General features: G+C 34.9%; 1 protein-coding gene across 1 annotated transcript in view; it reads right to left on the bottom strand.

The window, feature by feature from the left end:
- Positions 1–24,710, bottom strand: part of WDR36 (WD repeat domain 36) — a 37,596-nt gene that overhangs the window by 5,405 nt on the left and 7,481 nt on the right. Inside the window, exons 6-19 of the mRNA XM_022591441.2 lie at positions 23,857–23,911; positions 22,497–22,629; positions 21,750–21,925; positions 21,311–21,431; positions 20,740–20,805; positions 19,685–19,771; positions 18,338–18,483; positions 13,458–13,572; positions 12,795–12,960; positions 11,899–12,007; positions 9,826–9,905; positions 3,724–3,831; positions 925–1,022; positions 355–500 (exon numbers count right to left, since the gene is read on the bottom strand). Of these exons, the coding sequence (XP_022447149.2) occupies positions 355–500; positions 925–1,022; positions 3,724–3,831; positions 9,826–9,905; positions 11,899–12,007; positions 12,795–12,960; positions 13,458–13,572; positions 18,338–18,483; positions 19,685–19,771; positions 20,740–20,805; positions 21,311–21,431; positions 21,750–21,925; positions 22,497–22,629; positions 23,857–23,911 (1,606 nt within the window). The remainder of the gene's footprint in view (positions 1–354; positions 501–924; positions 1,023–3,723; positions 3,832–9,825; positions 9,906–11,898; positions 12,008–12,794; positions 12,961–13,457; positions 13,573–18,337; positions 18,484–19,684; positions 19,772–20,739; positions 20,806–21,310; positions 21,432–21,749; positions 21,926–22,496; positions 22,630–23,856; positions 23,912–24,710) is intronic.

Here is a 24,710-nt window from a genome sequence, read left to right as displayed (position 1 = left end):
TAGAAACATCACACATTATGGCAATATTTTTTTTTCTTATTTCAGAAGTTAAAAAAGTAATTTATTAGGCTGGGCTTAAAACATCCAATTTCTAATAGCTCTGTAGTTGCAGGCTATACTTTTGCTATATCCAGAGGTCCTTGATTGCCCTCAAAGTTGATACATATATAGAGAGAAAATCTTGCGATAATCATACTAGATTAAACAGCATTTAACCAAATGGTATTCTCTTTACTACCTTAGGCATCACCTGCTCCTCCTAAAGCCCTCAAAGTAAGGGAAGCTATCTCTACTAAAGAAAATACTTTTGGAATGTGTCTTTAGGGGCCAATATTAAGTGTACTATAGTATTACCTTAATAATATCAAGATTTAGAAGATTTTTCCACCGGGATTCAGGAAGGAGTGACAGAGTCACCAGCTGCTCATTCAACTGTTCTGGGGAGTCATACTCTATCATTTCATCACTTGGTTCTGTGGTTTCTTCTAATAATTCTACATCTTAAAACAAAAAATTTTCAGGTAAAACAAATTAATGCTGAATGAGATTTTTACCATATAAAAGCAAATTAGTTCATTCTAAATGAACTAATTAGTTCATTTAGAACTAATTAGTTCCATTAGTATTTCATAACATGTTCACTCAATATAGCCTTGTAAAATCTTTCTATTTAGTTCATCTTCTTATTTTCTCATATTAACTACAGTTCCCATCACCAGACTCAAAACATTTCTCCACTGGTATACTATTCGATATCAATACCACATCAATTATATCTTTGCATAAATTCATGAAGTCATTCAAAATATTTCATATAAGCTAAAAAATACTTTGATTGAATGCATTAAATTTTGCCTTCAGTAGCAATATCCCGCACGTTAGGTTTATTATATTACACTTCAAAAACTACTATTTTGTGATTACCTTGGGTTTGACAAGTACCAGGAAGCATCACTACTGAAGGAACATAATCTGTGGGAAGTGGCCGTAATGAAACAACTGAATACAGGGAAATATTGGACCTGAGAAACAAAAACATAAGCAATATTGTAAAACTTATAAAAATATGTTCAGGGAAACTTCAATTATTGGTAATAATCTCCACAATCTTGAACTTGGCTATAAATTCTGATCACTTGTAAGTTAAAAAAAGATCTCAAAAATAGATAGTATTAATTTGAAAATGCTGATTCATATCATAGATGTCATCACAAGAAAGGTGTGCATACACATTATTAATGGAGTCTTTATTTCTAATGTAGCACAAAAAACTATTGGGTTGGCCAAAAGGTTCGTTCGTTTTCTCCCCTAAGATGGCTCTAGTAGCACTTAGTTGTCTTCAACTTCATTCGAAACAATTTTGTTAGGTTGTATGTGACAGCTGTCGTATCAGCGTACATTTAGAAAAAGACTTAGCAAATTGGTGAATTTTTGTGTAGCCATTTTAATACTGAAAATGGAAGAAAAAAAGCAACATTTTTGGCATATTATACTTTATTATTTCAAGAAAGGTAAAAATGCAACCAAAATGCAAAAAAAGATTTGCACAGTGTATGGAGAAGGTGCCTTGACTGATAGAACATGTCAAAAGTGGTTTGCAAAGTTCTGTGCTGGAGATTTCTTGCTGGACGATGCCTCACTGTCAGGTGGACCAGTTGAAGTTGATAGCAATCAAATAGAGACATTAATTGAGGACAGTCAACGTTATACTAGGCAGGAGATAGCCAACATACTCAAAATGTCCAAATCAAGCACTGAAAATCATTTGCACCAGCTTGGTTATGTTAATCGCTTTGATGTTTCTGTTCCATGTAAGTTAAGCGAAAAAAACCTTGATCGTACTTCCGCATGTGATTTTCTACTTAAACGTAAAACGTTTTAAAAACATTCCATTTTTAAAACAAATTGTGACAGGCGATGAAAAGTGGAACTGTACAATAATGTGGAATGGAAGAGATCGTGGGGCAAGCGAAATGAACCACCACCAACCACACCAAAGGCCGGTCTTCATCCAAAGGTGATGTTGTATATATGGTGGGAATGGAAGGGAGTCCTCTATTATGAGCTCCTTCCAGGAAACCAAACAATTAATTCCAACAAGTACTGCTCCCAGTTAGACCAACTGAAAGCAGCAGTCGACGAAAAGCATCCAGAATTAGTCAACAGAAAACACATAATCTTCCATCAGGATAACGCAAGACTGCATTTGTTTCTTTGATGACCAGCAAAAACTGTTACAGCTTGGCTGAGAAGTTCTGATTCATCTGCCGTATTCACCAGACAATGCACCTTCGGATTTCCATTTATTTCGGTCTTTACAAAATTCTCTTAATGGAAAAAATTTCAATTCCTTGAAAGACTGAAAAGGCACCTGGAACAATTCTTTGCTCAAAAAGACAAAAAGCTTTGGGAAGGTGGAATTAGGAAGTTGCCTGAAAAATGGCAGAAGGTAGTGGAACAAAAGGGTGAATACATTGTTCAATAAAGTTCTCGGTAAAAAATGAAAAATGTGTCTTTTATTTTTACTTAAAAACTGAAGGCACTTTTTGGCCAACCCAATATTTATTTGAGAGATCAGTAATGGCTAATACTTTTATAAGGTAACATAACATCCATATATTTATGTTCCTTTGACAAATGGCAACCTTCATGTAAGGAAATTATAAATGAAGTAAAGATGGACTGAGAGAATTAAGTCAGAGAGAGAATATGCTGATCAGATTCTTGGGGGGTTGCTGAACAATCATGGATTTCTCCTTTCTAGAAGGTCCTCTAAGCGCTACCTGACCCTGCACCATGGCCTTGGATGACTAATCAAGATGTGGATACCTGTCCCAAAGTGGGCTAATCACATTCTGTCTCCCAAACATAATGAATCTGGAATGGAAAATAAAAATTGGAAATATCAGATTCTGAGTTAATAGCTGTACTATATGCTCTTGCTGCTGAGGCACCACAGCTACCATTCTTCTCTTGTCTTGATTGTTCAAGCCTCAAAGATTCCAGGAGATACCCCATTTTGCTTATTAAGATGGCCAGAATCTATTTTTATTATATAGTGAATTTATTTTCATATCCCAAAAAGCCAATTAGAAAATCTTGTAATTACAAAAGGAATTCATTTTTTCCTCTTCCTCAATAATAAGAGTTAAAAGAATTAGGCATCTAAACTCAGAAAACAAACAAAAAATTTTCTAGACCCAGATAATGGATCATTTATTTTGAACTCTTCTATGTTCATCACCATTAGAAGACCACCATTAAGATCTGTACATGGCTATGAAAAGTTATGCAACTAAAATGAATCTTAGAAAGCATTCTGCCCACACTTATGCATTATTTTATAGATAAAGGGGTCTGAAGTTGAGAAGTGACTAGCCAAGGTCATAAAGGGGTATTGAGGCAGTGGCAGGAAGACCAGCCTGGCTGGGGATATCCCTTTTTTAAGATTTTTTTAAACTCACTTATCCTTTCCGCAAATAAAAGCCAAATAGTATAACAGATAAAAATCAATCATGTGGTTTAGAATACACACTTGAGCAAAGCTATCTAAATTATCAAGCAGATGTTGACTTAGTCATAGACTCATGGTGAACTATGTGACATTTCCATTTTATAAGTTAAAAAAAAAACCTAAAGGGCAATGTTAGCAACTATGATTGTCTGACAATATCATCTTCCTTTTCCTTCTTACCCCAAAGAGAACTGTATACAAGAACTTACCATAGATAAATTCCAAGGTGGTCTACATGGGAAGTGGCCAGAAAGTCTCCGGTAGGGGACATAGTAACATTAAGAGGAGCTGAGTCCAACAAAAAGCTGTCTATAAGGCTATAGAAAGAATCAAGATGTTAAAATATTTGAACTCTACCAAAAAGGATATAATTCACAAAATACATTTTTGCTAAAAAATCAAAGGGTAAGAGATGCAGAAATTTTTTTTTAAAATCACCAACACCAGAAAGTCATCACTAACAAAGAGCTTTGTTAACTAAGTTACTATGTGAAAATAATCTCCTTAATGAGAAAGACCCAGAGCAGAGCACTAAATAGACCAATTAACTGGAGAGAGCTTCAACAACAGGGAGAATACAGGAGGAAATGCTGTTTTTCTGGAATGCCATTTTGGCAGACTTGGAAACAATTCTAAAGATGTCACACATTTAAAATAGATTATCAGTACTCTCCTGTATTTGTTATTTCAGTGAAAATAATAAAAGGTGTAGGCAATAGAAGAAAGTAATAAAATCATTATAAATAATAAGGGAATGGTAGTAGAAAAAAATTTGAGCAATTCTGTTTTTCAAATAGGTAACCATGCTATATATGAAACATGAAAATTCAGTCTATAGAGCATAACCATAAAGCAGCTTATAGAAACTAGTCTCACAGCTTCAAAAAGCTATGAGCAGGGGTTGAAATTGGGGAGGAAAAGGGAGCAATCACACTCAAGAAGAAGACTCAGAATAGGCTTCTCAGAAAACAGTGTGTGAGGTGAGCCTTACAAATGGACAGGAATTCAATGGATGTTGATGGTAAAGAAAGCATCTTCTGGATGAGGGAAATGTGGAGGGCAAGGTGAGGGAAAACAGTGTCTAGCGAGGAGTGCAGTTTGGTCTTGAATACCAAACATCTCAGTTTGTTTTTGTCTTTTAATAAATGGAAAGTCACTACAGGCTTTTGAGCGGATAGTGCTGTAACCTTCACTTTCATAAGAAAATCTGCTAGCAGAATGTAGAATATATCTGAACAGAAAGAACAGTGAGATTATGGTAGTAGTCATCTAACAAGCAGTGAAGATTTGAACTAGGACGGTGGAAGCAGGAAATTTAACGAGGTGAATCTAAGGAGCAAAAGGAAGGCCTAATACATTGGCATCTTGCAGAAGAGGCTTCTTAGGCTGGCTAAGAGTGTGAATACCTTGTATACTTTAAGAGGAGTATACTGGTTTTAATCAGGGCTGTTTTAAAAACTACTTTACTCACTGAAGCCAATACATTATCCATGAGAAGGCATGGCAAGATGACTGAACCTCAGAATCTACATTAAATAAACCAAATTATTTCAAGAAAGCAAATGACAGGAGTTAACACCTTTTTTAGTGCTCCATGCTAGGAAGTATCCTGAGCACTTGTGCCTACTAATTTAATCCTCACAACCCTATGAGGCAGATCTGTCCTAACTATACACATTAGAAAAATGAGGCCCAGTAAGATTTAAAAACTTGCTCAAGGTAGAAAGTAACTGAGCCATATCTGTCACCAAGCAGTCTGCACACTTAATCACTATAAGCTCAGTAAAACCATTATGGAAACTAAAGGTACAACAGTTTGACAGCACACACACCCAAAAGATGCCTACACTGGTAATTCATGAAGCACACTCTGAGCAGCTCAAAATGAAGACTTTCCAATGGAAGCATTAAATGACTTATCCATGATAAAATCTCTCTCAGTGTGTTCACAGAGTGATTAACAATGTGAACCTTACCTAGGTAGTAGGACAAGACTAAATTTAGGAGCACTACAAACAAACCAAAGTGTGCTCAGGACAATGACTGATGTTTAATTTTCACCTATGGGGAAAAAAGAGTAATAATCTGTCTGATTTCTGCTCACCCCTTCTTTGGAAACTCACAAGAACAGCTGCTCTTGGGGATCAAAGGAATTGGGAAGAAGGACGATTGCTAAACACTTACTATAACCAGAGACTGTAAAATTATTTGTTAATTCATTTAATGCAAACAACCCAGAGCAGAAACTTTATCTCCATGTATACTGATGATTAAACCTAAACTCAGCAATTTCAGATCTTACCATTTCTTCTTTGTCTTAATATTTGTTCACTACAAGTGTAAGTGTGTGAGGGGTGAAACTCCCTAACATGTTCAGAATCTATCTGTTAAAAAGAGAAATCTACTGCTTGAGCAAATTTATTTTACTTGATACTATAATTGCTTTGGCAAATTCATTGTGCAATGTGACTTCCATAGCTGTTGTGTGTGGGTAGGCTGGCCTTCCATTATGTAAAAGCATCAAACTGAGGAAGGTGGTTTCCACATCCATAGGATATTTTACATGGCCAAATTAGTTCATAAAGCCTAAGTCTACAGGCTTAATCCCAGACCTAACTACCATATAGTCTCCTGCTAATCCTACAAAATGAAGTCTCAGGTAAATTATGTTTTTTGAGAGAAAAACTGAAAAAAAAATTCCCATTTTAAGGGATCAGATTTTCAAGTACAAAGCTCCTCATAAACAGAGGTAACATGAACCCACTTCTGATTATATTCTAAACAAATGCAGAGAATGTCTAGATGTTCAATCTCCAGAGTGACGGAATCACCTTACAAAGGAAACTTTAATGAATAGAATAAAGGGATAGTTTTGCCTCAGTGAGAAATGCAAAACAATGTTCTACTGCAATTATTCTCATGTAATCCTCCTCAGAAAGCAAGGTCAGGTGAATGAGACAGAAAAAAAATGCAAAATTCTATTAAAACTATTTAATTTTATATTTTTCTCACCCCCAAAAGAGTTCAACCTAAACTTCTAGGAGATTAAAAGCAACCAGAAATTACAGGTGGTAGTGGTAGGGGATGACAGATAATTTCAGGGATAAAAAAATTTCAACTCTGGGGATTTCCCTGGTAGTGCAGTGGTTAAGAATCTGCCTGCCAATGCAGGGGACATGGGTTTCAATCCCTGGTCCAGGAAGATCCCACATGCCACAGAGCAACTAAGCCCATGCACCACAACCGCTGAGCCTGTGCTAAAGCAGTATTTTATCAAAATAATAAAAAAAGAAATAAAATTTAAAAAAAAGAAATTAAAAAAAATTTCAACTCTGCTTCTCTGAGAATCCTACAAACACAAGAAAATTTTCAGCACTTAAACAAAAAAACCTTTACAGTAAACAGTTCAGTACCTATGCAATTTGTTTTAATTATTTTTTTGGATGCATTGGGTCTTCGTTGCTGCATGCAGGCTTTCTCTAGTTGCGGCAAGCGGGGGCTACTCTTGGTTGCGGTGCGCGGGCTTCTCATTGCTGTGGCTTCTCTTGTTGTGGAGCATGGGCTCTAGGCACACGGGCTTCAGTAGCTGTGGGGCGTGAGCCAGTAGTTGTGGCTCACGGGCTCCACAACACAGGCTCAGCAGTTGTGGTGCATAGGCTTAGCTGCTCCTCGGCATGTGGGACCTTCCTGGACCAGGGCTCGAACCTGTGTCCCCTGCGTTGGCAGGTGGACTCTTAATCACTGCACCACCAAGTAGTCCCTGCAATTTGTTTTAGATAGGCACGATTCCAGATGGATACATCTGTACGTTACCACACACACCAAAGGTTTACTCATACATATCACTTTTTAGCCTTCGTAATGTGTATATTCATTATTTACATATTTAACAAGTTATGTAAATGATAAAACTGCTTACTGAAGAAAAAACTAGGACTCTCCAAAGGTTGCCATACTAATTATGTTTTAAAAAAATAGGTGAAATCAAAAAACCCAACAGAGGACTTCCCTGGTGGTCGAGTGGGTAAGACACTGCGCTCCCAATGCAGGGGGCCTGGGTTCGATCCCTGGTCGGGGAACTAGATCCTGCATGCATGCTGCAACTAAGAGCCCACATGCCGCAACTAAGAAGTCCACATGCCTCAGTGAAGATCCCGTGTGCCGCAACTACGACCCAGCACAGCCAAGATAAAAAAATAAATATTAAAACAAAACCAAAAAAACCCAACAGTTACCTATGGTTGTATGGTGAAATACTGATCCTTACTTCCTTACTATCTTCTACATCAAGAAAACCAAATCATCCTTAGAACATATGACACAACCCAAGCAAGGCTGATATCACAACTATTGGGAAATGTCTTTCCCCTACGCTTATTACAGCAAAATCTCATTAACAAACTATGTCGCCTTGGGCAAATCACTTAACTTCTCTCTGAGCCTCCGTTTCCTCATTTGTAGAAGAGGACTAAAAAACAGTACCTGTACCTAATAGGATATGAGAAAAGATGAAAAATAAAAGTGTATCAAGTGCACAGCAGCTCATGGTAAATGTTAGCTTGGCTGCAGTTAGGCAGCAGCAGTTGTATGATACTGCTTTTCAGCCTTTCTCATTTGCTCCACTTCAAATCTTAACCAAAAAAGTAGTTTTTCCTTTATTAAAAATATACTTTGGTCCAATCATTATATTTTCTTTTAACAATCCCTATGTGACTCACTTCTTGCTCTGGTGTTTCTCCCAGCTTAATGCTTCTGTATTCACTTAAAATTGCCTGTGTTCACCAAAAAATAAGATACCAGAGTTGAAAATCTATCATATTTGAATCTGTTCATCTTTTTACTAAAATAAGAAATTCAGCAAAAAAGGCTAATGCTGAGTCAAAGACTGGTGGCTTTGAATGCTACTTTCAGATCCTAATTCTTCCATTCCAAAAAAACCTTACCACTTTAAAAAAAATATTTTGCCAATGTAGTACTACTGAACATTAACCTGTCTCTCCCATCTAACATGAACTTAAAACTACTAAAAAGGAAAATGAAAAGGGCATTGTGTCAATTCTATTTTCTGTACAACTTTCCTACTGTAAAGTAATTCAAATTATAATGTTCACTTTTAGATAGAAGCAAAAGTCCAAGAAGCAAAAGACTAATCAATATTTCTAATGGTAACTTTAGAAAAAAGTTGTGTTTCTTTTTTTTTTTAATTAAGAAAGTACCAACTTGAGGTGAATGTTTTGAAGCTGAAGGACACGGGCAACTAATTATATTTTGCTTTACTCTAAGTACAAAAGAGACCCACCTGTGGACCAAATTCCCTATTTATTAGAGTTGGACCCATTAGTGACACTCTTGCTGTGCATATTTCCAAATCCAGTATGTATGCTGTATAGACAGCTTTGCCTCATTCCTTTATCAAACTTAAAGGGAAATAAGTACATCAGGGTTTTTCCTTTCTAAAGGTCAAATTGCTTTCAGGTATGAGCTTATCTAATTCCTGAGAAAGAAGAGTAGTAGAATTGGACAAAACTTAGTTTAGGAACACTTCAAAAGATTGAAAAGTACTAGCTTCCTTCTCATCTTTCTCACGTATCTCTTTTCTTATGGTATGTTCCTTTTCCCATCACTCCTTTCAAACTCAATCTAAGCAATTCTACGTTAAGTGATATGATTTCAAATTGTATCTATTCCTACATAATTTTTAACAACAAAGTACTCTCTCTCTCAAATTACTGAACAGAATTAATGTTTTTTCTTCAAGTGCTGTTTTAGTAGCAAGTTTCAATCTATGCCAGATTTCTGAACCCTGTTGGGTTTTACCCAAATCTTAAGACACACATTTTCATTACTTTAAGGTATCTAAATGTCTTTTTTCAAGAATTATGTTAGAGACAGAAAATATATAATACACACAAAGCAAAGTGTTCTGATCTCTTAACTAAATTCAGTATCAACAACAACAAAAACAAAAAAATACTCAAAATAAAAATTTGTAGTCCTAAAGTATGATCTCTACTTTGGAGTATCAAAAAGGCCAAATGTGCTTTCTTAAGGTTTATGCAACTCACTTCTATATCTCAATTTTGTAGGAATAGAGAACCTAAGAGGTTGGATTTTCCTATTATCTTTTATGGCACTAATCTCTGCTGTTTGAGATCAAAAACACTACAAGGATAAAATATAGTCAGGTTAGAAAAACTCCCCAAATATATTCAAATTCTAAAAGTACATAATCCATTAACAACAGGTAAAAGTCACATGTAATGACAATGACTGAGAAAACCTCAGATAAGGTTAGAGATTTAAAAACTCACCATCCAGATGGAAGGTCCCAAGTTCTAATAGAGCAATCCATTGAAGCACTTATTAACCAACGACCATCAGGACTGAAAGCCTTTAAATAAAAAAAAAAAAAAAAAAAAAAGAATGCATATATAAATATATGTGTGTGTGTATATGTATGTATTTCTGTATGTATGTTTGTGTCTGTATATTTAACAGCTTAAAGAATAAAAGAAAAGATAACGCATGCTTCATTAAAAAATGTTTGAAGTATAAAATTTACATCTTATTACATAAAATGCCATCTTATATACCACTGATTTGGATACAGCTAAGGACTAAGCTTTTACATGAATTATAAAAAGTTTTAAAAATGAACAGTTTCACCCAATTTTCAATTTCTACCCCATAATCTCCTATATTTATAGACAGTTAACAAACTGACTACTAATTGTTTTTAACATAAAACTGCTGTTTTGAGAACATTCTATTAGAAATATTTTGTGAGCCTAATTTCAATAATAAAGTATCTGTGAAAGCAACAAAAGCTCCATTTCCTTGAAAAGCATCTATATATTAGAATGGCTTTCTAAGAATGATTTTGAAGAATGCAAATTCTCTTAATATAGTGAAGTTACTAAAGAAGTCCTTCAGCTTGTACTTATAGATTCAGTTAAAAGTCTTTTCTCCCTTAATGATCTTTTATTTCCGAAGTATAAATTAAAACCACAATAATCAGATTTTCAAAATAAATTTAAATAATAAACTACTTATGCCACCATGAAGAAGTTATATCTTCTCTGTAGATAAAAATGGAAAAATAATAGCTCTCTTCCTGCACCACATGAGCTTTAAACCAAGTCAAATGTAAAAGAAGACCCAAAAGGAAAAACTTTAAGGTTTATAATGGTAGTAGGTTGTTCATCCAGGAGTGTAAACACACCATAGGGATTATGACCATCCAGATTAGCAAATAATAGTGGGATAAGTGAACTCCAACTTGGTCATGGGGCTGCGATGATACTGTGGAAACTCAAACATTAAGGTGCAGAGAACTCAATTTACAGAAGGATAGTGCAGATAATAAAGTATGGGAAAATGACTTTGATAGGTGAAGTCATGTTATAAATGCTCATAGGTTTAATGGAACAGGAGTAATTTGTTATTGACTAGGGGAAACTCCAGACGTATAACTCGAAAGTAAAGTTTGAAAAGGAAAGAAATAGGAAGAGCAAGATGGCATTGACAGATGTTTTCAAAAATGCAATTTCATCAAAATTACTACACTCCCACCCCCATTTCTATAGATGCTGTCACAACAAATTCTGTTGATGGGTAGTTCTGCCAATCTCTTATCTGCAGAATAACACAATTTCCCGACTATTAACCCCCCACCTCTGATTTTTAAGGAAATGGGGGTAAACATTGCAAATTCAGATTTTTGGTGTGAGAACTGATAAGTAAAAGTAGCTGTTGGGAGTGTCACTATGTAGGATTTTCTTTTATTTTTTCTGTTTCAAGTAAATAAAGGTATCTGCAATTAATGCAAAGTCTTCAACTTACACTTTTTAAACTAGAGTACTTATTACCATATTTCTCACTATAACAACATAATAGTAAGCTAAAACACATTTTTATTAATTAAACTCTTTTGAAGTTAAGATATATAAACTGTAGAAATAACACTAAACTAGACTGAACCAAGAATCAGATATTCCAGGTCTCCTATTAATTCATTATGAATGTAGAAAAATAGAAATGAGTTCTCTCAGCTTAGTTTAATATTAAGTCAAAAATGATACATTTATGTTTCAGTGATTCACTCTCCAAAGTATATTTTGGCCTTGTTTAAAGAGAAAAAAATGAACTCTGGGATTTATACTTTAATGGCATTAACTTCCTGAGAAATATTAAACTTCTTTTAATTCTAAATTTTCCTTAAAAATCTCTTTTTTGAAAATTAGTCTCCTAATTATTCATTTTGAACATCTCCTATGATGAGTTTAATGCTATTAAAAGATAAGTTTCAATTATTTGAACTTTTTAAACCTAAACAGAAATAGAAATGAATCAAGTTTTATTTAAACATCTAAAGTTTGTTTTACCATGTCATTTATTTGGCCTTGGTGTCCAGAAAACTCTCTGACAATCTTCCTAGTTTCTATGTCCAAAACAGTAATGGAGAAGTCGTCCAAGGCGAGTCCCAGAATGCCACTAGCAAGATAAATGCAACAGTTTTAATGAACAAACAAAAAAAAACCCTTGAACTAAAATCTCACAGTCATTTAAATTTTGTTAATCAGGTATACCTCTGGGGGAAATTAAGCAAAATGCTGTTCTTTTATATGAAAAGTCTGGTTTTTCCCACTTGGTAAATTACCTATAGTTGACCACTTTACATGGGGGTTAGGGTGCCACCCCTCTGCAGACAAAAATCTGCATATAACTTTACAGCTGGGGGACTTCCCTGGTGGCACAGTAGTTAAGAATCCGCCTGCCAATGCAGGGGACACGGGTTCGATCCCTGGTCTGGGAATATCCCACATGCCACAGAGCAAATAAGCCCGTAAGCCACAACTACTGAGCCTGCACTCTAGAGCCCGTGAGCCACAACTACTGATGCCCACGCATCTAGAGCCCATGCTCCGCAACAAAAGAAGCCACTGCAATGAGAAGCCCACGCACTGAAACGAAGAGTAGCCCCAGCTTGCCGCAACTAGAAAAAGCCTGTGTGCAGCAACAAAGACCCAATGCAGCCAAAAATAAAATTTTTTAAAAAAGATGATATTAACTTTACAGTTGGCCCTCCATGTCCATGGTTCTGCATCTGTGGACTCAACCAACAGTGGATCATGTAGTGCTACAGTGAGTATTTAGTGAAAGTTGTGTATAAGTGCACCTGCACAGTTCAAACCTGTGTTGTTCAAAGGTCTACTGTACTTAAATTAAGAACTAAAAACATCAAGAAGAAAGTCCATTATCATTAAAAGAAAAACTTTACCTGTCTCTATGTAGCAGCATCATATTTGGAGATGAATCAAGGCTCACAGAATGAATTAAAACTTTGTTTTTAAAGTTCCAGAACTTGAGTACTCCTTCACTACCAGTTGTAATTGTCAACTGGTTTAATCCATCCACTGCAACACCTCTAACAGATCCTTTATGGGCTTTAAAGCATATGTTAAAAGAAAAAAGAAATAAGAATTGCAACTGACTCTCTGAACACTACACAAACAGTGATTCCTTTATTTAAATATCTAAGTTCCCACTATTTAACTCTTTAAATTAATATGGATTTTAGGGAGCAGAGAGAAGATTATTATACCACTTGAATAATAACAAAATCCATCAGGTTGATGCCATGAAGATTTCAAAAAGTAGCTAAGATTTTCTGCTTAATGCAAGAAGAAAAAAAGAACCTTTAATTTCTATAATATCCACTTTCCCCTAATACAACTATGACTTCATTCTCTTTATTTCAACATGGTGTTTCAAATAGATATAATGGCAGGAACTGCCACCTACGGCTGATGATAACCCATATACAACTTTAGCAAAATGACTGGCACTCAAGAATTTAATAAATGCCAGCGACAGTTATTAGCCTTGTATCTATCTATATTACTTTTTTAAAAAATAAGAAAAAGAAAAATAAATTCAATACCTTGATCCTTGCCAAAACTTCCTCGGTGTATACCCGACTGCATGTTATATACATCTACAGTTCCTGATGAGAGACCAATCACAGCAAAGTTTCCACAAGAAGTTATATCCACTGCCTTAAGGGAAAAAAAATTAACACAAATGACACAGAAAATAGCTAACATTTTTATTGTACTTTATGGTTTCCAAAGTATTTTTTTAAATCTACTAATTATCTCATTTTTAAAAAAAGAATGATAAATGAATTGCTTCGTTAATTTTCTTAAACATAATGTAATTATATTTGGGTGTATTAGAAATATCTGTTTGATTCTATCTCCATTCTCTAAGAAGTATGGAGAAATCCATACTTCCAAGACAGCAAAACATAACCAAAGTTAACTCAATTGAAATTCACTCAGGAGAATGGTATATCAACTGGTCTTCAATTTTTAATTTATTCACAACGGTACTAAAGTCAAAGCATTCCACTGCCTAATTTCTCATTACCTTACTTTTGTAATTGCTTTTATAGCGGATATAAAACTGGAACCATATCAGTTGGGATGTCCAATGAAAAAGCCCAAAATATTTTAATTACAATGTATTAGGAAGGAAATACATGAGATACTGCATGGAAAACATTGTTTATAAGCAGTTTCTGTAAAATAAACTCATATTTTAATACTTAAAGTAGCAATATTATATTAAAAAGATGTCTTTTTTTCTGTTAAAAACATGAGACTGGCTATGTGGTGGGTCATGCTCAGAGAAATCCTTCATTGCCACTGCATCAGTCAGATGTCACCCACCCAAGAGTTAATTCAAAAAACTGTTGAATTTATGCCTAAAGAAACAGATGACTTCTAAGACCTAAAAGAAAATATTCAACAGAGGATATTTAACTGTGCAAAGCAGCATATGACTGATACACCACTGAGTCAAGATATCTTTACACAGCATCCACAGAAGTATGCTCCACTTACATCTATATTTTTCCTAGACAATTATAGCTTATAACTTAAAAAAAGTTTTAGATAGGAAATTATGGACTAACCTTATAAAGCATTCTATCTTCTCAAATAGAACACTAACATAATTTTACCTATTCTGAACAACTCATAAATGTTTATGCTATGTTATATATTTATGCTCTCAGGAACTAATAAAGATACTAGACTATAACCTACAAGTAATGGCCCCTGATGGCCCTGCTATACAGTAGTCCCCCTCATCTGCAGGGAATATGTTCCAAGACCCCCAGTGGATGCCTGAAACAGTAGACAGCACCAAACCCTATATATACTATGTTTTTTCCTGTACTAATGGGCAGGTAGTGTATAGAGCATGGACACGTTAGATAAAAAGATGATTCACGACAGAGAGGGACAGTGCTACTCAGATGGCATGCAATTTAAAACTTATAAATTGTGTACTTCTGGAATTTTCTATTTAATATTTTCAGATCAAAGTTGACTGCAGATAACTGAAACCATGGAAAATGAAACCATGGATAAGGGGGGACTGCTGTACTTTCTGGAACTTGCATTTATTTTAATAGGATTTATTGTTGTTAATGGGACTGCTTCTGGAAGTCTCCTTTTACTTATTTACTTATTCATTCTAACCTATTGTTGAAGACAGCACAAGCAAAGCAAAAATGAATAAGCTAAGAAGGTTACCTCTGATTGACAAATTGTACTCTAGCACATGGGTTCTCTGATAAATACTTACTGGTTTACTACTTATGGGCTCCTGGCTTTGTTCCAGATAGCTGACTCCAACCCAGCACCAGTTAAGTATCACTGTGTGTGTGTGTGTGTGTGTGTGTGTGTGTGTGTACACACACACACACAATGTTCTATGAGTGATCATTATAGGCTATGAGTTAAGAACATAGGTTCTAGAAGGAGTGGTCCTAGGTTCAAATCCCAGCTCTTCCATTTACTAGTTTTACTAGTTTTACTTATCTCAGGCATATTACTCGTTACAGTAAGCCTCAGCCTCAGTTTTACTGCCTATAAAAAGAGGCTAACAATACTCCATTATCATAGGACTATTGTGAAAATAATATAATACTGATATGTGCTAGGCAGAGAGCCTAGAACAAAGTAAGCACACAAAAAATGTTAGCTGTAATTATTATTACCACTACTATTACAATAGCTACTCAAAACTTTGCAGGTAAACTTAAGAAGTTTAAGATAGACTCTCTATGGCTTACAGATAAAAGCTTAAGAGTAGGTGTTTGTACTATGGAGAACAGAGCATACATACTGACAAAAAAAATTTGTACAAAATAGGATCAAATGTGGTTATACTTTAAATATGCATTTTCAAAAGCAGAGGCATCTAACAAACTAATAGAGCTAATAGATAAGTTCAGCAAGGTTGTTAAGATACAAGATCAATGTGCAAAAATCAATTATATTTCCATACATTAGCAATGAACAATCCGAAATGAAATTAAGGAAAGAATTCTATTTATAACAGTATTGAAAAGAATACAATTCTAGGAAAAATTACCCAAAGAAGTATGAGGCTTGTATACTGACAACTACAAAACACTGCTAACAGAAATTAAAAATCTAATTAAGTGGAAAGACATCCCATGTTTATGGATCAGGAGTAATATTACGATGGTTAACACTCCTCAAACTGAGGTGTGGAATCAACAAGATCCCTATCAAAATCCTAACTGCCTTCTTTGCAAAAATTGACAAGCTGATGCTGAAATTCATATGGAAATGCAATAGACCAGAATAGCCAAAACAATCTTGAAAAAAGAAGAACTTGGAAGATTCAATCATCCTGATTTCAAAAAACTTACTAGAAAGGTACCATAATCAAGACAGTGTGGTACTGGCATAAAAATAGACATATAGAACAATTAAAGAAAACTGAGAATCCAGAAAAAAACCCTCACATTCATGTCAAACAATTTTTGGCAAGGGTACCCAGGCCATTCAATGGGGAAAGAACAGTGTTTTGGGCAAATGATGCTGACATAATTAGACATCCAAATGTAAAGAATGAACTTGGATGCCTACATGACATCATACACAAAAATTAACTCGAAAAGGATTACAGATCTAAATTTAAGAGCTAACATTATGAAACTCTCAGATGAAATCACAGGAGTAAATTTTTCATGGCCTTGAGTTAGGCAATATTTTTCAAAAAACCACAAGAAAAAAAAAAAAAGGTTGGACTTCAAAATTAAAACCCCTTATGCTGAAATGACACCAACATGAAAAGGAAATGACATCCCACAGAATGGGAGAAAATATTTGCAAATGACATATGTGATAAGGGACCTGTATCCAGAATATATAAAGAGCTATTTCAACTCAAGAGGAAAAAGATAAATAACCCCATTAAACAATGGCAAAGAATTTGAATAGACATTTCTCCAAAGATGTAAAAATGGCCAATAAGTACATGAAAAGATGCTCAACATTGTTAAGTCACTGGGGAAATGCAAATCAGAAACCACAGTGATATACTACTTCATACACACTGGGACAGCAATAATCAAAAGAACAGATAAGCACAAGTGTTGGCTAGGACATACAGAAATTGGAACCCTTATACATTGCTGGTGGGAATATAAACTTGTGCAGCCACTTTGGAAAACAGGTTGGCAGTTCCTCAAAAACGTTAGAGTTACATTATGACCTAACAATTCCACTCCCAGATGTAAATATAGAGAAACAAAAACATATGTCCACACAAAAACTTGTGCACTGATGTCCACAGAAGCATTATTTATAATAGTCAAAAACTAGAAACAATACAAATGTCCATCAACTATCAATGGCTAAACAAAATTTCAAAAGTTGAAAATGAAATATTATTCAGCAATAAAAGGAATAAAGTATTGATACATGCTACAAGATGGATGAACCTTAAAAACATTAACCTTAAAAATGCTAACTGAAAGAAGCCAGTCACAGAGACCATATATTGTATGATTCTATCTGTGTGAAATGCCCAGAATAGGCAAATCTATAGATAGAAAGTAGGTTGTGGTTGCCTAGGTTGGGGAGATGGCAAAGGGGAAAAGTGAGAGGATGGGGCTTATTGCTAGTGGGTACAGGGTTTCTTTCTGAGGTGATGAGAATGCTCTAAAATTAGACTGATTAGATTTTGGTGATAACTGCACAACTCTATGAATACACTAAAACCCATTAAATTGTACACTTTAAATGAGTGAATTTTACGGTATGTGAATTATATATCAGTAAAACTTATTTTGAAAAAGCAGAGGCAACGATTCTGCAAACCAAATTTGACATCATTTCTTTATACCTTAAAACCTGAACCCAATAGATGACTTACATTATTAACAAAAGAAAACAAAATAAAATTTTAATAGAGTAAGAAGTTATAAGTTAACAGTGGCATTTAAAAACCATATTTAAAAAAGGCTTAGACGGTACTCAATCAGACAAATGTAAGAAATGAAGGATTTAAATAACTTCTACATCTTTAACTCATTAAAGATTTAGCTGAATCTTACTCCTACATTGAAAGAAAGAAAAGGAAGGAAGAAACCTGAAGATTCACTTTCACTGAATATAGTACTATATACTCAACATAATTCAGGTACGAAAGTATATTGATAAATGCTGAAATCCCCCTCAAAGTGTATCCTGAGTAATCCTATATTAATCAGAAAATTAAAATAACCAATATACAACATCTAATTAAGCAAAACTTAACTTAAACTTAAAATAATTCTCTCCAAGCTGGAAAACTTAACACTATTAGGGAAAAATTTCAAAATGTTAATAAACTATGTTCTTTCAATGAATATTATCATTATTAAACTTGAGTATAATAAGATAACCACAAGACAGTTTTACAGGAGAAAACGCCCTTAAAAACAAGTTCACTTACTGTTGCAGTTATGTCATCTTTCTTCAGCTCTTTTGGCTTGAGAAAGTAAGCACCTATTGTAGATCTTTGATAGTTCCAGGTTGAGCAAGATAGCTTACCTTGATGGCAAGCAATGATACCGTCCCAGTCACTTTCACGAGCTTCCTCTAAAACATAATTAAAAGCATAAATCAAATTGCTTTTCGTTCCCTCACTCATTCATTCACGTATTTTATTTATTAAGCATTTAATATTCTATGCTGTAATTAGGCACTAGGGACAGGATGGTAAACAGGTAATTTCTGAGAGCAATGAGCTTCCAATCTAACAAGAGATTCTGATTAGAAGAAATTACAATAAAGTAAGATGGTGTCTTGTAAGAGCACTCAGGAAGAGTTTACTAAGAGAACTGGGGAGAGTAATAAATGGTCCTTGAAAGAAGTAAAACAAGTAGAAATTAATCGGGGGGCGGGGGTTGCTAGATCAAAGAGAGGTTGAGACACACACACAGGCCCAAGAGTAACTTGTACAAAATTAAGCACAGCAAGTAAGTGTCTTGAGAGGGGTGGGAGGAGGACAAGGCCACTAGGTCACATTACCAAGGGTCTTGAAAGCCATGTGAAGGAGAGGAGGTTGCACCCAAAAGGTGATAAGGAGCCATGAAAGATTTTTAAGCATATAAATGACATGATTCAGATCTTTTAGAAAGACCACTCAGGTTCTAAGACAGAAAATAAACAGGAGGGGGGGTTAAAGTTAAAAACAAAAATTACCAGTCATCAGGTTGTTATAAATAACCTTGAAATGGAAATGGTGCCTATACAATTATTTCTATGATAGTTTTCGCTCAACAATCTTATCACCTATTTACATTTTTCTTAAAATCACTTCTTCGAATGATGCACTGCTCAAATGACACAGTATACTAAGACCTCAGTATGTTCAGATGTTTATTAAATTAGCCAGAGCTCTATGTTCTCAGTTGTCACCTTTTTACATTAGTGACTTTCTTATACCAGGCATATAATAGAATAAATAGAAGAGCTACAAAATGAAATAGCAAATATTGTTTATTAATAGCTTACAGAGAACAAAGCCTAAATTATTAGATAACAAGTTCAAATTATAGATAACTCATTTTCAGTCTTCACACAAGACTAGCATGCACTTGGGATGCATCCTGGATTCTTATTAATATTTGCTGAAACATTTATTAAAATGGGAGAAATAAAGAAATATATTTTGAGTTACCCTCCGGATGCTTATTAATATTTGTAAAAACATTTATTAAAATGGAGGAAATAAAGAAATACATAGGAGGAAATAAATGACAGAGCAGAACTTGAAACACAGTATGAAGTTTCTTACCAGCTGCAAACTTTGTGATGGGTGGAAGTCTCACTGACATGGTATTCTGAAGTCCTTTACGTTTGACTCTCTTTTTATTTATTAATCCTGTGGTTAGGGGAGAAGGGAATAGAGCTATGAATCCTTCTTAATGAAAAATGTATATATAAAAAAAGCTATTCATTGTCATATAACTATAAACTTCAAGACATTCCCATTTAAGTCAGGTGCAAAATAAAGATGATATTACCACTATTATCAGTAGTATTAACAATGACAGAAATATAAATGAACAGACTGCAGTCACAATATTAGCAAAAAAATAAATATTAGCAAATTATATTAAAATATATAAAATACCACTGAATAATCTTAAATATGTAGGACCAATAGGAGGAAAACTAAAAAAACTTCACTGAGGAACATTAAAGACAACTTGAATGAGGATATATCATATTCCTAGATGTGACGATTCTTAAAAATATCAAATCTCTCCAATTTGATTCTAAGAATTATTTTGGATATTGATTTTAAAATGATCCTGAAATTCATCTGGAAGTATATACATGCATGAATAGCCAGGAATATTAGCTAGCAAAGAAGAGTAATTATAAATAAAACTGAACATTTTTGTTTAATAAACAAACTCTTTCAAATAACAGAAACCATGGGAAGGGATACAGAATAAAAGAGCCCTTTTTGCAAAAAGATGGGATGCTTCTTACTTTGATGCTTTCTCTAAGCTTCCTTCCATCTTTAAAATGTTATAGTCTGCAGATGGCTCAAGTTAGATCATTAATGTCTTTTCGGTGGCAGCAGTATGTTTTTACCACTTAAGATGTTTTTTACCACCTAAGATATCTAACTCTTCAATAACCTTACAGTAGCACCTCAATCACTTCTATAGCAACATCGATCTTAAGTATCTTACTACTACTCTTTCATACAAAGGATTTTTATTTCATCTGAAGAAAGAGGAAATTATCAATGAAACCTCCTCTGATTATCTTACAGAATCTTGAAATGATTTTTTGTGTGTGACCACCAGTTTTTTTTCCATCTTGCAAATGACGTACCATGTCCCAAGCTCTTGTTAAATTTTTCATGTATTGTGGAAAACGACTGAAGAGTTCCATCCTGACCTGTTGATATACAGAGAAAATGCCTAATCAAGCTTCATCGAAACAATGGACCATTTAAATCACAGCTCTTATAATATTAGCTTCTACAAAAAGCTTGAAGTTAGTTTGCAGCACTTTAAAAGGCGAGCTGATTGCAACTACCTAATTTATCATATTCAACTGCACACAGAATGCCATTTAGTAAGAACAAAGGATAAAGTGAGGTGCTAATAACTGCCAGTAGATTATCTGTATAGGCAAGGGCCACATTTCTGGAATTTGCCCTTTCTGTCTCTGAGGATTAGTAAATAGAATAACACTCCAAATAAAAGTAATAGCAGCTACAGTGTTCCCTGAAGTATTCAAAAACAATCACCTCATTTTAGCCAGATTTCCAAGTCACTCAAAGGGGCATTTGAATCTAAAACTGTGTAAATACCAAATAAATATTAAATACCTAATAAATATTAAACACTCTGCTCTCATTACTTGCTGAAATAAATTAATGCACAAAGCAGAAACTCACTTGCGCTAAGAATTTGTTGTCCGTTTTGTCCATAATATCTTATTTTGGTAAGAGGAGCACTATGTCCCATTCTGAATCTCAAAAGCCGGCCTTCACCTGTGGGACCATCAAATATCCATATCTGCCAAGAAATAGAAAAGTAAGGTTCTTCTACAATGTTTTAAGTGATCTGCAAGCAGTCAAATCATCTCCTATACAAATGTGGCACTGGGTATTGCGTGCAGACCACTGACCCTGGAGTGGGGGCTGGGGAAAAGCTAAGCTGTAACTCTCTCACTTTACTAAAATCATGTAACCTGCTATGCGTTCTATTTCATCTGTATCAATATCTTATCCCATATTCCCTTCATCTGCTAGGTTCCAGGCTGATACAGTACAGCAGGCTTATAATAACCAAAGGGTAGGACACATGAGCCAAGAAAGATAAGAATCATAGTACCCTGAGAGCATTGTCAGCACCATTTGTGACAAGAAGTGGTTCTCTATGGAGAAATGTCAGTCCGGCAATTGCTGTAGAATGTGCATTTCTCATTTGATTGATTAACTTTTTGTCTTCTAGATCCCAGAGTCCAATATGGCCACATGGGCTTCCAGCTGCCATTACTGGATGACCATCTGTTGTTAAAATAGAATACATAAAGAAAAACATGCAACATAAAACAATTAAACTTAAGAATTTCTCTCTCCATCCTTTTAATCCATAAATATAAAGTTTAAAAAAAGACTATACACCAATAATCTATCAATATTCCTTTGGCTCTTTATATTCCAGTATTTCATTCATTTCTATTAGATTAAATTATAAGAAAATATTAAGAAAATCTCTATGAGCTTCAAACTAACTAATGCATTTCAAGTGTTCTTAATTTTCATCAATAAATAAATTAAGGACTTCCCTGGTGGCACAGTGGTTAAGAATCCACCTGCCAACGCAGGGGACACGGGTTTAAGCCCTGGTCCGGGAAGATCCCACATGCCGCAGAGCAACTAAGCCCGTGTGCCACAACTACTGAGCCCATGCGCCTAGAGCCCGTGCTCTGCAATAAGAGAAGCCACCGCAATGAGAAGCCCTCGCACCTCCGCGAAGAGTAGCCCCCATTCGCCGCAACCAGAGAAAGCCCCTGCACAGCAACGAAGACCCACCGCAGCCAAAAATAAATTAAAAAAAAAAAAAAAGTTAAGTTACCTGTGCGAAATGAAATCGAAGTAATAGGTCCCCAGTCTTGACGAAACTTCATTAATGTTTCATCAAACTTAATGTTGTGAATGATAATCTGACCCGACATAAGACCAACAGCAACAACATCCACAGCTGGTGCCTGAAAATTAAATTACTCAACTTTTTATTTTCTTAATCAAATTAAATTAATAGCTTTAATAATACTGATGATTACATCATTACTTATGTGTTATCAAAAGAAATAATGGAATATCTAATCTAATAGTCTATGATTATAATCTTCATTTTTTTTTTTTTTTTTTTTTTTTGCGGTACGTGGGCCTCTCACTGTTGTGGCCTCTCCCGTTGCAGAGCACAGGCTCCGGACACGCAGGCTCAGCAGCCATGGCTCACGGGCCCAGCCGCTCCGCGGCATGTGGGATCTTCCCGGACCGGGGCACGAACCCGTGTCCTGCATCAGCAGGTGGACTCTCAACCACTGCGCCACCAGGGAAGCCCTATAATCTTCATTTTATAAATGGTCTTACATACAGACTCCATAAATTTCTTTATTTTAGCACACAAGATCAACGTCTAATACCATTACAAAATGGAATCAGGCTAAACATGTTATTAATTTGCCATCAAGTAACTACTATGCATGAGACCCTGCGTAGAAGCTGGGTATACTAAAACAAGTATGATGTCTTGCCCTCAAAGGACCTAATCATCTGATACCTTTGGGGTCTTCTAGGTAGGTAAAAGCAGAGTAAGGCTGACAGTAGTGTGAGAGAATAAAGGAATGTATATAAACTGGGCAGGTATAAGCAACTGATATTTAGAAAGACAAGGGTACATGGCTGTATATGTGTCCAAAACAGATATAAGATTCTCTGCAGACATACAGTCATTCATTCATACATGTCCTATAGGCTCATAAAAACAAAAAGCAGTTATTTCTGGAAAAGTCAAGCATTTAATGAATTATTAAGATTTGGGCCCCAATTATCTCAAGCTACAAATCTCAACATCCTGACAAATTTCTCCGAACGACCTAAAATCTCCCTTGCTTCACTGAAAAACTCATCTCCGCTCTTTACAAGGCACTGGACTACATACTTACAAAATGATTGGTAAACATGGTTCCATAGCAACCACAGATTTAGAGCCTAATTCCAGGCAAAAAGGTTTCCACAAACGTTTATAGACAAAGGCACTGTTTTCAATTACATTTCCAAAACACTATTTTTTATGGTAATACTTGTAAAGATACACTAGTCTATATATTATTTTGTCTTTAGGTCCAAAAATATGGTTGCCCCTGAAAATGAAAGATGCTACTACTAAGAGCTTCATTTCTTCTTTGATGTAACAGAAAAATACTAACCTGCTGAAGCGCTGTCACTCCAACTTTCCATCCCGCAAATGTATACAGAAGTTTACTACAACAAGAAAAATAGTTGAAAGCTATTTTTTTGGGGGGGGGGAAACAAAATCAACTACATATTAAAAAATGAAATAATAACAGGTGATATTTATTAAGTTCTTACTCTGCCCCACACTATTCTAAGTATATATATTAAAACAATTCCATGAGGTAGATACCACCATTTTCCAGATAAAGGAACTAAGAAACTTAATTATGTGAAAAAAATCAAGCTAAGATCACATGGCTAAAATTGACAGAGCCCAGAGGACCAACTCCAGATCCTAAGCTGCTAAGAACTACTCTACTATGCAACATCTTTAAGAAATTAAATAGAAAGAAAAAAATACATGAGTAACCATGTTATATGACAGATACAATTTAAAATAAAATCTTAGAATATTGGCAGATCTCATTTTTCACTGCAACGTGTTCCTAGAAACATATCACAAAAGGGAATATATTATAATTACAATACTCCTTGTATGTTACATGACTGTTATACGACAATACTGACGCTGCTCTAAATTTCAGAATCAAGCCATAAATGATAAAGAATCCATAGAGCAGAGATATACGAAATTGTTATAATGACAAAGTACTTAAGCATATGTTAACTTTTTTAAGGGGCACAGATTAGATCACTCAATGATTATCCAAGGGATACTTAATGTACAATAAAGAGTGTAAACATCACATAAACAACCTAAAGAGATAACCTTAGGGCACAGAGTATTTCAGTCATTATCCCTCAGCCTAGTGCAGAGTAGGTAGTCGATGATATTTATTAAATTGAACAGAAACACTGAATTAGA

The sequence above is a fragment of the Delphinapterus leucas genome, chromosome 3 (assembly GCF_059928025.1).
Source record: "Delphinapterus leucas isolate spDelLeu-1000000601 "Yukka" chromosome 3, BTC_Dleu_Yukka2, whole genome shotgun sequence".
In the NCBI taxonomy this organism is placed as follows: domain Eukaryota; kingdom Metazoa; phylum Chordata; class Mammalia; order Artiodactyla; family Monodontidae; genus Delphinapterus; species Delphinapterus leucas.
Note: the sequence above shows the minus strand (reverse complement) of the source record. Positions and strands in the feature narration are given on the sequence as shown.